Source organism: Lissotriton helveticus, chromosome 8 (genome assembly GCF_964261635.1).
Source record: "Lissotriton helveticus chromosome 8, aLisHel1.1, whole genome shotgun sequence".
Taxonomy (NCBI): domain Eukaryota; kingdom Metazoa; phylum Chordata; class Amphibia; order Caudata; family Salamandridae; genus Lissotriton; species Lissotriton helveticus.
In genome coordinates this window covers 303759007-303773333 of record NC_136069.1, presented here as the reverse complement: position 1 = coordinate 303773333, position 14327 = coordinate 303759007, and the positions used below count along the sequence as shown (strand labels likewise).

At 51.5% G+C, this 14327-nt stretch overlaps 1 protein-coding gene across 1 annotated transcript in view; it reads right to left on the bottom strand.

The window, feature by feature from the left end:
• The window catches only part of MPHOSPH8 (M-phase phosphoprotein 8), a 303929-nt gene that overhangs the window by 67702 nt on the left and 221900 nt on the right, over positions 1 to 14327 (bottom strand). The window contains exons 7-8 of the mRNA XM_078657070.1: positions 11069 to 11194; positions 10896 to 10984 (exon numbers count right to left, since the gene is read on the bottom strand). Of these exons, the coding sequence (XP_078513196.1) occupies positions 10896 to 10984; positions 11069 to 11194 (215 nt within the window). The remainder of the gene's footprint in view (positions 1 to 10895; positions 10985 to 11068; positions 11195 to 14327) is intronic.

Below are 14327 nucleotides of genomic sequence, written 5' to 3'. Positions count from 1 at the left end.
AAGTGTATTGGCGAGTGGTGGGGTGAAATGACCTCCATATATCCCCCAGGCGCATCACGCCAATAAAATCTGGGAGTCACATTTGCGAGGGACCAATGTCGCGAGGAGGATGGCAGTCTTCCATTCCTGATACAACTGCGTTGAAATCCCGCCCCCCCCCGTTATGAGGTGACCTTCTGGGAGTGACAAAAGTTTTGCCCCCAAGTCTTTATAGGTATGGGCTTGTAGGCCTGTAGGGACATATACTGTCATCAGTGTTAGTGTTTTGCCCTCCCACCGCCCGGAGGTCGATACATATCCGCCTAGGTCGTCCGTCCAAGTGCGCTGTATTGAAAGTCGAAAAGACTTCTTGAGCAGGATGCCTACCCCCCTGGAACCTGACGTGAACCCAGAGTGTACCATCAGTTTGTACCCCCACCTGTTCATGGCCTGGCAGGAAACGCCCACAAGATGTGACTCTTGGAGGAACACGATGTCCGGGGAGTGCCTTTTAATGTGTTGTAAGACAATACAGTGCTTCACTTTATCCCCCAGACCATTAACATTCCAGCTTAGGAGCCTAAGGCTCTTATCCCAGTGTGTGGGCGGTTGCATACTTGTGAATCAGTAGTTCTCTACCCTGTCTTCTCAAGTTCAATGCTGTCATCTTTGAACTCTAAAAAACCAACACCCCCACCCAAGAACCCCGCTTCCTGCTCCCCTGCACTCTGGGCCCTAAATCGCCCAGCAAAACAACTATTCAGAGTGGCTGTCGCCCATGCATTCAACTAAAAGATGTAAACTGTGGGGGTAAAGGCTCCGCCACCTCAATCCCCTTGTAATCAGTCATTCGTACTCTCCCAGTGAGGGAAGACGCAATAGAAACAGGACACGAACGGATAACATGTGTCTCAGCTAGAAGTCTGCATGGGAAAGAACTCCTCCCCACACACCCCCCAGCCATGATATACATACAGTTCAATCTGGCTTGGCTGTCAAGACACAGTCCTGGACATCGTTCAGCGGGCATTGTGTTCCTTCGCACCTCTCCAGCCCTCCAGCCAGTCCGCCGCCGCCTCAGGACATTAAAAAAACCACGCCTTACCCTCTGCCTCCACTCTCAAGCATGGCATACTTCACCCCTCTGTCGTGTAGTTCAAGTGTCACCTCACTGAATAACCTCCGTTGCTTTTGAACTCGCAGGGTGAAGTCCTGAAAGAGAGGGATCTCTGCATTCTGATAGGGGAGAGGAGGAGCCACTCTGGCAGTTTTAAGTATGATGTCTCGGTCTCTAAAGTTAAGCAATCTGGCCTGGATGTGGTGCAGTGGTGCACCTGGCCGCGGCCGATCGCCCGGCACTCTGTGCCCTTTCCACCGCAACAAATTTGGAGAGGCCCTTGGGTTGCATGTGGTTGAGAACAAAGTCCTCTACAAAGAGGTCTGCCGCTGGCCCTTCCGCCTTCTCGGGAACCCCAACTATGCAAATGTTATTCCTTCTGGTGCGGCCTTCGTAGTCATCGAGTTTGCCTTTGGACTATTTACGAAACTCATGGAGTCCCTTGACCTCCTGCTGCAGTTGCACAGTGTCCCCCTGGAGGCTAGAAGTGACCATCTCCATTTGCTTTACTTTCTTGCAGATTTTTGACATATCCGCTCTGATAAGTTACATCAGTGGAGATGGTGTCCATTCGTTGCTCAAGAGATGTACGGACTCCCGAGACAGCCTCCATTACATCCTGTAGGGTCAGTTCGGTGCGTTCAGTTTCAGGACCGTAGGCCACACCGCCTCTTGGGTGGGATTCAGTGCCCGCAGGTTTTGGCAGGGTGAATTTGTCCAATTGGGTCTGCTGGGTTACCCTCAAACCTTCAGGGCCCGACATGGTCGCAGTTCGTGGTGTCTGGCTTGTCCGCACACTGATTCACCGGTCTCTGGCAGCGGAGCCACAAGGCCAGGGCACCGCTCCCTGGGCCAGAGGGCACGACGCAGCAATTATCAGTTAAGTCCCAGGCACTCTCACCAACTCCAGCGGTGCCCCTGACAAACGTCACTCTCACCACACCCACCGCGGCCACCGCTCTCAGTTCTCCGGGTCTTCAGACCTCACCAGTAGTCCAGCAAAGCAGCAGCGTGGGCAGGTTGCTCGCTTAGGATATTGGGGTGCTAGGCAATAGCGGGCAAAATAGGTATCAGAGTTGCCGTCTACAGTTCTCGACTGGTCCTACCAGCTTGGTCCGGGGAGTCGCTAGGCACGGCTATGGTGTCCCCAACTCCGTCGTTGTTCCCAATCTCAACCAGCGCTTCGAGTCACAATAAGTGGTCAGGCCCCACTCCCAGTGCACCGATTTGGTCCGCCCGAGTAGTGCTGCACAGTCAGACCCAACAAACGGCAGGCAGACAAGACACGGTCCTGGCGGCCCTGCCAGATGGTGCCACAGGTGAGGACTTCTTGGGCAATCCCAGGGCAGGTCCCAAGGCTTTCACAGGATGTCCGGAGCAGATCCCTGGTATTCCCCACCGGTGAAGGCAGGACTCCGCCTCTCGCGCTGATGCACCAGTCGGGTCAGGTTCCCCCATGCGCCACTCCATTGGCACAGAGTCAGTGCACTAGCACAGGCCTCCAGCCGCGGTCTCGCGTCCGTCAGATGCAGTTGTCAGCGCGCCGCTGCACCGCCCCCTCCACTGCGGCAAGTCCTGGCCAGAGACACCTCACAGGCCCAGCGGCAAAGTAGATAGCGCTACGCCTTAGGGGGCCCCTCAACACCGGATCTTGAAGCCACTGGCTTGTTGAAGACCTCCAATGCCTTCTCCGCACATGGGAATCGGATAAGAGTGTCGGATTTACGGGGAAAATCAAGGATTTAGCGGAGCTCTTTCACTACGCGGCCATCATAAAGGGGAGTGGTAGAGTGCTAGGAACTCAATGTGTAGCGACACAGGTGGCTCTGTGTGTCTGATGTAGATTCTGCAATGAAGGTGAGAGCCAGGAGGGCAAAAAGTGTGGCAGAGCTTGGGAGTGCATAGCAAAGAGGAGGAATAAGTCTCATCAGGCTTTAAAAATGGGGTGCCTATTGAAGATGGTGATCATTACTAGTGTGACTAAAAGAGGACCGCAATGAAGGAGGCCAAAGAACTACAATCAAACAAAATCAGGGTCACAATCGAGTAATTACTGGTACAGAGAGTATAAGGATCCACTTGGAACCTGCAGTTACAGCATGGCAACATTGCCTGTTGGTGGATTTCTCGCTTGCTCCTGAGTTTGTCACCAGGCCTTTACCTTCGGCTTGCACCTTATCCGTTTTCTAGTGATGCTTTGTGTTACCTTTCTCTGCAATCAGTACGAGAGTACTGGTAGCTGAGTTTTGTTGTTTTTCTTATTGATTCCTTTATCTGGGAGTATCACAGTGGCTGCTATTATCTGTGTGTACCTCTTCCAGTTTCCTATGGGCAATCCTTCTTTAATATGGAAAAGGAAAGCGGCCAGGTCTTGAGAGTTAGAGATGGAGTCTCTCTTGCCTTACCCTGTGTCATTACCCCTTTCACTCGTGACTAGCCATTCAGGTACTTTAGTTAGACAGGCATGGAGTAACCCAGAACTCTAAGGAAGATTGGGAACTGTTGGGTGGGCTTGTATTTAGTCATGCTCAGGCACAAGGTGAGAGACCACATCTTTTCTGCTAAGGCAACAGATCTCTATGAAATGGAAGGCTAGAACTTGAAGATTAGAGAACCATAATAAACTGAGAAAAACGTTTGTCAACAAATTATGTAGCAGCCCAGTCTCTTTCTCAAATTGTGCAGCATCTTCGGTAAAAAAATGAGGTCAAGCAGCAGTGAAAACCTTGAAGGGAATGAGTGGATAGGATTTCCTCGCAGTGCCTTTAGTTTTCCTGGCTCGCCGTGCATTCCCAGAAGACAAAGTTCTCATTGTTGAGGTAATTCTTTTTTGAAGATCTTGTACTGATGAAAAAATAAATCTACCTCCAAGTTTCAAGGAGAGGAGTGGGATAGTTTACTGTTGGTTATCAATTAATCCACCCAATAATGGACAAATTGAATTACAAGTAACTTTTCCTTCTTCATCGATTGGTCTTTATTTATATTAAAAATCGCTCATTAGACCAGGAAGCTCATTATTTTCTTTAGTGAGACATGAAGATGTCAGATGCTGGAGTAGTAGGTGAACAAATCGATTAAAACTAAAATTCAGTCAAAAATAATATGGTAGACACAAGCTCTATTCTTTTTCTGAACAAGACAGATTTGTTTTCTGATAATAAAGAAAGAATGACAAGACATTCCTATAAGCTTTGATCTGTACTGATTTCACTAATGGGACAGTGCCAAAAGTAATAAATGACGGATTAAAATGTTCAGGTCATTATTGTTTGTTGATATAGCATTTCAGACCTCACTTTAAATGTAGGGTGTAGGGCGTGGCCAAGATGGCGGCGGAGTGAGATGTGTTTCTCGGTCCCTCCGTCGCCGCTTTCGTTAAAAGCTTTGATTTTAGCCCTGCAGAGTTCCCTGCCCAGGGCCCGCGGCCGCTGCCCGGTATCCAGACACTGCCCGGGAGGTCTCGGCGAAGCGAGCTGCCGTTTAGAGGTGGCGGAGCTGACTGGCCGGGCGCGGCCTCTCACCGATGTGTGACCAGGGAGTTGCGCCCTGTGCTGCCGGAGCCTGCTTCCGGCGCGCGGCTACGGGAGTCCCCGGCGCTGAAAGCCGGAATTGACGGGGCCCTCGTAGGGGGTCTGAGGACGCCGCGACGAGACAGTGAGGGCTGGCGGTCCACTGCCGGAGGGCCCGACGAAGCATTCGCAGCTGCCCGGACTGCGGGAGGTGAGACCAGGCGGTGCCGAGTGGACTCGCGCTGGTCGACAGCGACCGGGCCCAGAGGGGCCTGTGGCGGAGATCACCGCGCAGGGAGTGACGACGAGCCTACAAGAGCCAGCACTGCATGCCCACCGCCCCGTGAACTTGTCGGTGGAAGCTGCGTTCCAGCAGACGCATCTCCCCCGCGACGAGGAACGGCCCTGGAGCTCTGCTTTGAAAGCGCGTTTAGTGCCAATAGTGCCGGCGAGGCGGCCGGCGTGGTCGGCCCCACGGTGAGTGACTTTGCGGCCATAGTGCGCCTTGCCCTTGGCGGTCCCCCGGACAGTGGGCCAGCTCGGGCCCTGAATAAGCGGGAAGGCCCTGAGTCCGCGTTCGCCACGTCCTACAAGAGGAAGACCTCCGAGAGATTCAGTTGGACAGAGTTCATAGGGTCGGCCTCCCGCGTGGAGCCAGTGCACCTCCTCCTGATATCCTGGTATGCGTCCACGATTTTCAGCTTAAAGAACGGATTCTGAGGAAGGCTCGCGAGCACAATCCCCTCGTGTTTCGTGACCATCGCCCGGTGCTGTACCAGGACTTGGCGGCCTTCACTCTGGCCAAACGGAGAGACTTTCGGCCAATCACCACTTTCCTACGTGAGCAGGGGGTCCCCTATTCCTGGGGGCATCTTTTCAGACTGGTCTTCGGGTGGAAAGGCAAGTTGATCCAGGTGCGGTCCTTGGAGGCAGCTCGTGAACTGTTGGGGCTGGATGGACCCGATGCCCGGTCGGACGCCTTGCCCTCCCCATCGAGGCGACATCGTCGCTCCGCAGAGTGGCAAACAGTGGGAAAACCAACGAAACCTGCAGGTCCGGATTTATCCATTAGCCTAAAGGAGAGGGGGGGCGGCCGTGGCTTCTGTGGTGAAGGTGACGGAGACCCCGGAGGGATCCTGATTCCTGCCTTTGCAAGCTTGACCTCTGCAGGATGACGGCTGGCGTCGGAGGGACCTATCATCTGGACTCTGATGGGTAATGTACTGTCGTGCCCGCCAGGAGTGATGTCCTGCATCAGGACCTGGGTGGTTGGTGAGGTAAAGTCCATGCCCCCAGCCCTTTGGACTTTTGTGACAGACTATCGTTCCCTCCTTTTGCCTATTGCGCAGGGGTGTTCTGTCATGTTGTTGGGGGTTTTGTTTTTTGGGGGGGTGCCTTTGGGGGGGGATGGTGGGGAGTTGGGAGGAGGGGTTCGGGGGGAAGGGGGGGTCTTCGCATCAGCCGTTAATTGCCTCCATTTCAACGCTGCATGACTTACTGCCTATAGGTGGTGTGCCTTGCCCTAGTAGAGCTATCTGTGTTCTGCCTTTATGATGGGGAAAGATTTGAAAGTTGTTAGTCTGAATGTGCGGGGCCTTAACAGCCCGGTAAAGCGGGCGGCTATTCTGTCATTGTTGGAGGGGGCGGGGCGATATCTGCTTGCTGCAGGAGACGCACCTCCTCTCCAAGGACACTAAGAGAATGAGGGATATACGCTTCACCATTCAAATGTGGTCCTCTTGCGCTACGAAGAAACAGGGGGTAGCGATATTGATCAGTGCTAACGCGCATTGCAAAATATTGTCTCAGGGGGTTGACATCAAAGGCCGATTTCTAGCTGTCAGGATCCAATGGGGCGACACCCACCTTACAGTAGGCTCTCTCTATGCTCCTAATGTTCAGCAGGAACCCTTCCTGACCTCAGCGCTTGCGGACGCTCTGGCGTCTCCAGACCCCTGGGTACTGGTGGGGGGTGATCTGAATGTGGTTATGGACCCGTCCCTGGATAGGTCAGAAGCGCGCTCGCACCAAACTGGGGCCTTATCCAAAGGGGGGCTATTGTGGTTACAGGAAGGGGGACTCCACGATGTTTGGCATACACTGCACCCGCTAGAGCGCGATTACACCTATTACTCGGGGGCCCACAAAACCTACGCACGCCTAGACCACTTCCTTGCTTCTACCCCCCTCATGCCCCAGCTCTCCTCGGAGGAGATTGCCCCGCGCTCCCTATCCGATCATGCCCTCATCTCCGTGCGGGTGGCCGGGGGCGGGTGCACGCGATCGTCCGGGGGCTGGCGCCTACGCGACTCTCTCCTCAACTCTGCCTCGGTAGTGGAGCGCCTACATGACTCGATCACACATTACCTCGCGGCCAATGACGTGGACGACATGCCGCTGAGCTCAGAGTGGGAAGCGCTTAAGTTGGTGGTGAGAGGCGACTGCATAGCGGTCTCGGCGTCGCTGGCTAAATTGCGCAGGGAGAAACGGGAAGAGCTTCAGAGGGAGGTGCGGGGGCTAGAGGCGATCCATAAGCGAACCGGAGCGCAGCTGGTTTGGAGAGAACTGGAGACGAAGAGGCGCATGCTTAAACACCTAGATCTTGACCGCGCCGAATACGTACTCTTGCGCTTACGACACAAGTTCTATCTTAGCGGCGATAAAGGGGTCAGGATGCTGGCTCACCGCTTGAGGGCACGCACGCAACAGGCGACTATTCCGGTCATCCGTGACACGAACGCCGTAGAGCAGACGGCAGACGACCGCATGGCGGCGGCCTTTCAGCGCTTCTATCACACGCTGTACACATGTGAGCCACCCGAGCCCGCTCATGTCCAGGCCTACTTGGCGACCTGCGGGATACGCATTGAAGAGGTTATCTCCGCGATTGCACGCCTGAAGGCGGCCAAGTCCCCGGGGCCGGATGGCTTTTCGACCACCTTCTACAAGAAGTTCTGCAGGGAGTTGGCACCCTTCCTAACGCTCCTCTTTAACTCCTTCAGGGAGACGGGGGGGGGGGTTGTGACTCCGTCCATGGCCGAGGCAGTCATCACGGTTATCCCCAAGACAGGGAAGGATGCCAAGGAGTGCAGCTCGTACCGCCCCATCTCACTCCTCAATGTGGACATGAAACTATTCTCGGGTATCTTGGCTGCACGCCTGCTTCCCCGAAAGCGGCGGTGAGTCAATGGCTGTCGGTCGGAGCATTTTCCCCATCACGCACGGGACGTGACAGGGTTGCCCCCTTTCGCCCTTGATCTTCGCGCTCTACATGGAGCCATTCGCTCAACGCCTCCGAGACAATGCAGCCATACATGGAATTCGCTTTGGAGCCGGAGATCACAAGGTGAGTCTTTACGCCGATGATGTGATCCTTTCGCTCACTCAACCTCATTCTTCACTACGGCACCTCTCCCACGAGCTCCGGGAGTTCGGGTCGGTGGCTGGCTTCAAGGTCAACTTTCTTAAATCCCAAATCCTCAACGTCTCAGTGCCGGCGGAGGAAGTCCACGATCTTCAGAAGGACTTCGACTTCCAGTGGGCCCTTACGGACATCCCTTACCTCGGAATTCGTTTGGCGCCCACAATCCCTCAGACTGTTGCCCTTAATTACAGGCTTCTGATCGAACAGTCAGCCAAATCGGTCTCGGATTGGTCCCGGTTGCAGTTGGCCTGGTTCGGTCGACTGGCGGCGATAAAGATGACGATCCTCCCACGCATCCTCTACCTCTTTCAGATGTTGCCCTTGCGCCCCTCCCGCCGGGGGCACTGATGAAACTGCAGAGGCTGCTTACCACATTTCTGTGGAATCACAAGCGCCCACGGGTGGCGTTCGCCCGAGTTACGACTCCCCGTGCCGAGGGCGGTCTGGGCTTCCCTTGCATAGAGGCTTACTATCAAGCGACATGCCTGCGTTACATCCTTGAGTGGAACAGGCCGCTGTCCAGCAAGCATTGGCTCTTTATGGACCAGACGGTGGCAGGCCGCAATATTTGGCGCGAACTGTGGCTCCCGCGTAAACACAGGGCTTGGGGCTTGTACTCGTCGCCGGTCACCTCCCCAACAATGGACGCCTGGGATCGGCTGGCGCGCAGGCGGGGTTAGACCACCTTCCCGTCACCTTTGACGCCTATTGTGGACAATCCGGAGTTCCCTCCGGGATGCGCTTCGCCGGTGTTTCAACGCTGGAGAGTACAAGGCTGTAAGAGGGTGGGCCACCTCTTCAATTTGGAGGGGCTGATCCCGTTCTCTTCTCTCCGTCGAGAGTACTTTGATCTGCTCGAGTCGGATACCTTCCCTTATTCGCAGGTCGCTCACTGGGTCACGCTACCCTCTAACGTGGCTAATATGTCCCGCCCCATGACGAAGCTAGAGCGCTGGGTTGTCTGTAAGAAGGACGACCGCAGACTCATCTCTGAACTTTACGCATTGATTCTTGCGCGTCCACATACACAGCGCACTAAAGCGCAGGTTCGGTGGGAGACGGAGTTGGGCCGCCCGCTGACTCACAAGGAATGGGATAAGGTGCACTATCCGCTACCGCTACTAATGTGGCCGGAGCCGAATCGGCCTATAAAATGGTATCCTACTGGTATCACACCCCGGCCAGGATCCACGCGTGGGATCCCAAATGCCCGAGTCTCTGTTGGCAGGGCTGCGGTGCGACGGGCACCCTTACGCATCTGCTCTGGCACTGCCCCAAACGGGTGCGTTATTGGCAGGCGGTCCTAGATGACGTGGACAACGCATTCGGCATTACATTTCCCAGGGCCCCGGAGCATGTTCTGCTAGGCTTACCACACCCTAAAGCGTTCCCCTTGCGTTCCCTGCGAGGTAGGCAGATAGCCCTAGCTTTATTGGCCGCGCGCCTAGTCATCATTGCGCAGTGGCGTTCCCCTGATGCCCCTGACCCGAGAGATTGGATTAGACGCCTGTGGCTACTGCTGGGTATGGAGAGGCTTTCGCTTTGTGTGGATGGTAAGGGAGAGACCTATGCGGAGCTGTGGGAACCATTCTTACACTAGCTATCGCGAGATCTGCGAGCGGTAACATGCCCCAAGTTCTTGCAAATCCTGCAGCTTATTCCGCTGGAACCGGTGAGGGCGAGCTCCTAGGGAGAGTGGGATGGTTTTGTGTGGGCTGGGAAGCAGGTGTGGGCAGAGACGGAGGCACAGGCAAGGCTGATGCGGAGTGGGGTGGCGGGGGGTTTGTGGTGGTGGGGGTTGGAGGGGGTGGGTGGGCTTCTGTTTTCATGTTAGTGTTTGTTTTTTCTCTTCTATAAAATGCAGTTTCAGTATGAGACTTGGCCGCCCCATCGGGCCACTAGTTTATCCTCGCCGGGTCGCCCCCTGGGATGTAGACCCTATGGCTGTGTTTATGTGTTGTCGGATTATGCTCTGCCGGCCGATGGATGTAGGCAGCCCAGCTGTGTTGAATGCTATGTCACTGCTCAATAAAAAACGTTTGATTCTAAATGTAGGGTGTAAAAACATTTCTTTGCTGGCATGAACAGGATTGGCTACAAATATGGTCTGATTAAATGGATATCTAAAGTTACTTTGGTAAGGAAAGTTTTTTCAAATTTTTCTTTTATCTTTAATTATGTCTCTCAACAGAAAAGATTACAGATTCAAAATTAAAGTATATTTCCACCAATTAGCCACCTCAAGAGTGAAGACTGCATTTGTTCTTATAAACCTGCAGTTTGCATTATCAATATCCCTCCAATAGGATCCATGAGTGTAGGTGTAATCAGCAACATAATACCAAACAAAGGTCACTACTGTCTGCTTCCTTCTTGAGACAGGGAAAGTGGAGGTGTATAACAATGCAGGGGCTTCAAGGGTTGGAGGTCTCCAAAGTGAGTGAAGCATTACAAAGAAAATAGGACATCCTTTGTAGAAAAATAGGAGGATATAGTTTATGGGTTCAATTAAAAAATGGACATGTCAGAGAAAGTTGCAGGAGATCGAAGGCCAGTGGCTCTACGACTGATGAGAATTGTTAAGGCTCCCTTTGACAAGTTTGGAAAAGTGGGTATGGGAGGTGAAAGGGGAGAGGTAGAAAGGCAGTGAAATAACCACCAAATAGACTTCAGGTCTGCAAATTACCATGCAGAGAGAACAACGAACTATCTTCTACAGCGAGGAACACTGTGTGTTACCTTATCCTCTTGCAACTTTAAATGTTCCACTTCATCCTCTAAGCGATTGGCACTCTTGTCATATTCAACTGCCGGTAAAAATACATTCACTAAATCAGAACACAGGAGCACTTCTCACTCTCACCTCTTGTTCTAAGTCATATTGTTCCTTTGAGTTAAGTGCAAGTTTTACAGCCGTGTAGTCACCATTCCGGACTGCATCTCTCAGTTGTGCTGAAGGAGAAAAAAATGAGGAATTTTGAAAACCTTTTCATAAATACTGTCCCACACGTAACCTAAACAATCACCATCACTCACTGTTTGATATTGGCTGAGTTGCTGAAATGATCTCGTCCACGCCATCAAGGTGCTTTTGAAAGTCCTCCAGTGTCATCCATTCCAGCTGTAAATCCAGGCCCAAACTGAGAACTTGCTGCTTGGCTTCTAAGGTATATTTTGAGAAAGGACATCCAAATTAGGGGACTTTCTCAGATCCTGTTACGAGGCCAGTACAACACATCTGGCGTATCGAGACTTTTTGGGCAAATAGAAATGGTCACAAATCCTAACAATTGAACCACTTGGTAGGCAACCCAGAACATAATTCAAAAAGTTCAGTCTTATGAAAATGAATACAAAATTAAATATCCATACAACTTAAGAGTTATTGATTATTCAGCTGGACAGAATTTGATTCAAACAAATTTCCCAGATCAATACAAACAAATGCAAGCACCACAGAGCTTCAACAGTAGATTTTTTACTGTTTACTAAATCAACAAGTGAGAGCCTACCTTAACTTATCAAGCACCAAGGTCTCTATGTCCAACAGTATTATTTACATTCAGTATGGAAAACAACTTTTCCTCAGACATTGTTCAAAATCATGATTATCTGGTCTTGTGTTGGTGATCATAATAAACCGTTAACAGCTCAGAGGGAGCATACGTTAATTTTAAAAGTATTTTCCGGACCTTGTGCAAGAAGTAGCTCCTGGGCCTCAACCGTGGAGGGTTGAGTATTTGTGTTGCCTCTGATGCCTCAGGGTCCGTCCTACTATGTCTCTGCAAACTGAACCAAGGACCAAGCCCCTCAGTGCTTGACTCTCCGTGGCAGCGATGTCAAGAAATCACAGGGTTCTCAGGGAGGCATTGTAGGGGTGCTCAAGCTCAGGACTCAACAAGACACAGGAAGGAAATAACAGACCATAGATTTCTCCCCTTGTGAATGTTCTATAGGCATCAGACTGGATCTGGAAATCTTTCAGCAGTACCCCTACACATTGGTAGTGGCGCCATGAGGCTCCGAGTCGATGTCATCCTTCTCCCTTCTAGGACGTCAGTTGCTTTCTAGGCACCCAGACACAGAGCAATTCAGCAGATTGGTTTGACCAGTGTGCAGATCTCTAGACGAGGTACTTTTTAAAAACAAATTTGATGGAAAAGAGTCCAGATCACAGAGCAGGGAGGTGGGAAGGTTGGTGAGGAATCTGTGGTTAGACTGAATATCTACAATAAGGAGCGTTACCAAAGGTAAGGAACTTGTTCTTCTGAGGCAGACAACTGCAGAAACCGAACCTTGTGAATAGATACCAAAGCAATACTTCCCAGGTGGTAGGACTGTGAAACAAACGAGCTTCAAAAAGTACTGCAAGACCAAGCTGGCAAAAGTGGCCATCTCGATTGACCTTTTTGTCCAGAGAGCAGCACTTCGTGAACATATGACCTGATGCCGAAGTAGCAGCGTTATTTACAACAAGGGGTGGTGATGGACAGAGTCTCTGAATTAAGCAGAGTACTCTCACCCAGTCAAGAGATCAGGGCTAGATCCAACACCGTTTTTTAGCTCATTGCACCATCCCAGTTTCAGAACCTGGCTGTATGCAAATTAGTCTGTCCCTGGCCCAGTGCATCATGGGAACAGGGCAGACCAGACTACAAAAGCCAATTCTTACACTGGGAAGGAAACAAGCTTCCGGGGACCGGTTTCTGCCATTTCAGGCGTCTTCGGCCCGGCTTGCTTGAATACCGTTTTTTAGCTCATTGCACCATCCCAGTTTCAGAACCTGGCTGTATGCAAACTACTATGCGAAGTAGCAGCGTGGCAAAAGACTACGACACGCACTCCACATGCCAACGCAGAAGTAGCAGCCTTGTTTCTGGTGGAACAAGCTTGCAGGTCTCCAGAGGGCTGCTTCTTAGTCAGTGCAAAGCCGATTTTGATTCAGGGAATTATCCAATGGGAGATTGCCCTTTTCTGCACTGCCTTGCCCTTCTTCACCTCAGAGAATCCTTCAACAAGCTCATTGTCCACATGATGTTCCTCATTACAATCAATGTATAAACTTGCCAATGGAGTCTATCTTTTTCTAAGAAGGGTAAGGTGGGGCGAAGCATATCGGGAGGGTGATCATTTGTCTGATATGAAAAGGAGTGACCACTTTAGGAAGAAAATTAGCTTGCAGCCTTAACACCAGTTAGTCTGTAAAGAATTGTGTATGGTGGGTTGCCAGACAGGGATTGTAGCTCACTCACTCACTCACAGTGCCAATGTTATGGTGATGAGGAAAACAGTCTTGAGAGTGAAGAGCCACAATGGACAGCTGTGCAGCGACTTGAAAAGAGTACAGGAATGTGAGGACTTAATTGGAGTCCTAGTGAGGCCTGGTGAAAGGTGTAGGTGGGAACAAATGCTGCAAACCTTTAAAAAAAATCGTATCACAACAGGTGATTTAAATAAGGAAGGCTGATCTGATAACTGTAAAAAACAGCTGAAAGAGCAGATAACTAACCCTCAACAATGCCCAAAGCAAATCTTTGCTGTGCTAAGGACAATACAAAAATCTATCATTTGGTTATTTTCGCTTGCGGTGGGTCGATTTACTGAACCAAACCACAAACTGGCCCCATTGGCAGGTGTATAGTAATTTCGGGTCGGGACGCTTTGCAGCCATTATGACAGCATGAGGAGGATGGTTGAATGCAGTCTTCTGTTGCTGCTCAATCTCAAAACATGGAGGGAAGACTGCACAAGCCCTGGTGCAAGACTCTGCACTGCTGCGGTCACAGAAGATCCTCTCAAAGCAGCAGCCTAATCGGAGGACAGATGCTCATGCCCAGGAGTTCTGGATATCACACACACTTTGCCTAATCCACTACTACCAGGATGACTAAGGCACTGTTGCTCCTGATCTTCAGAACTCAGTGTAGGAGAGGTAGCAGCAGGAAGGAATAGAGGAGTCCAGAGTTCCTGCCAAGGCGAAATGTGTCTTAAAGGGAGAGCAGTCTTGAGACCACCTACAAGTAAAATTGCTGACATTGCACATGCCTGGAGGATGCGAAGCGAAATACTGAGTGTTCTCCTCATTCACAGATGAAGCCCTGTGTCCCCTCTGAGATTAAGTGCCATTTGTGATCCATTTGATTTGGCAACTCAGTTCTTTCTCCCAGGCGTTTAATGATTCTAACAGATGGTGAGCCACCAAGAAAATAACCTGGTGATCCACCAACTTTAAGAGGAGTAGCGCCTCCTGACACAGAGCCCACAACCCTACTCAACCTACTTGTTGGAGTACCAC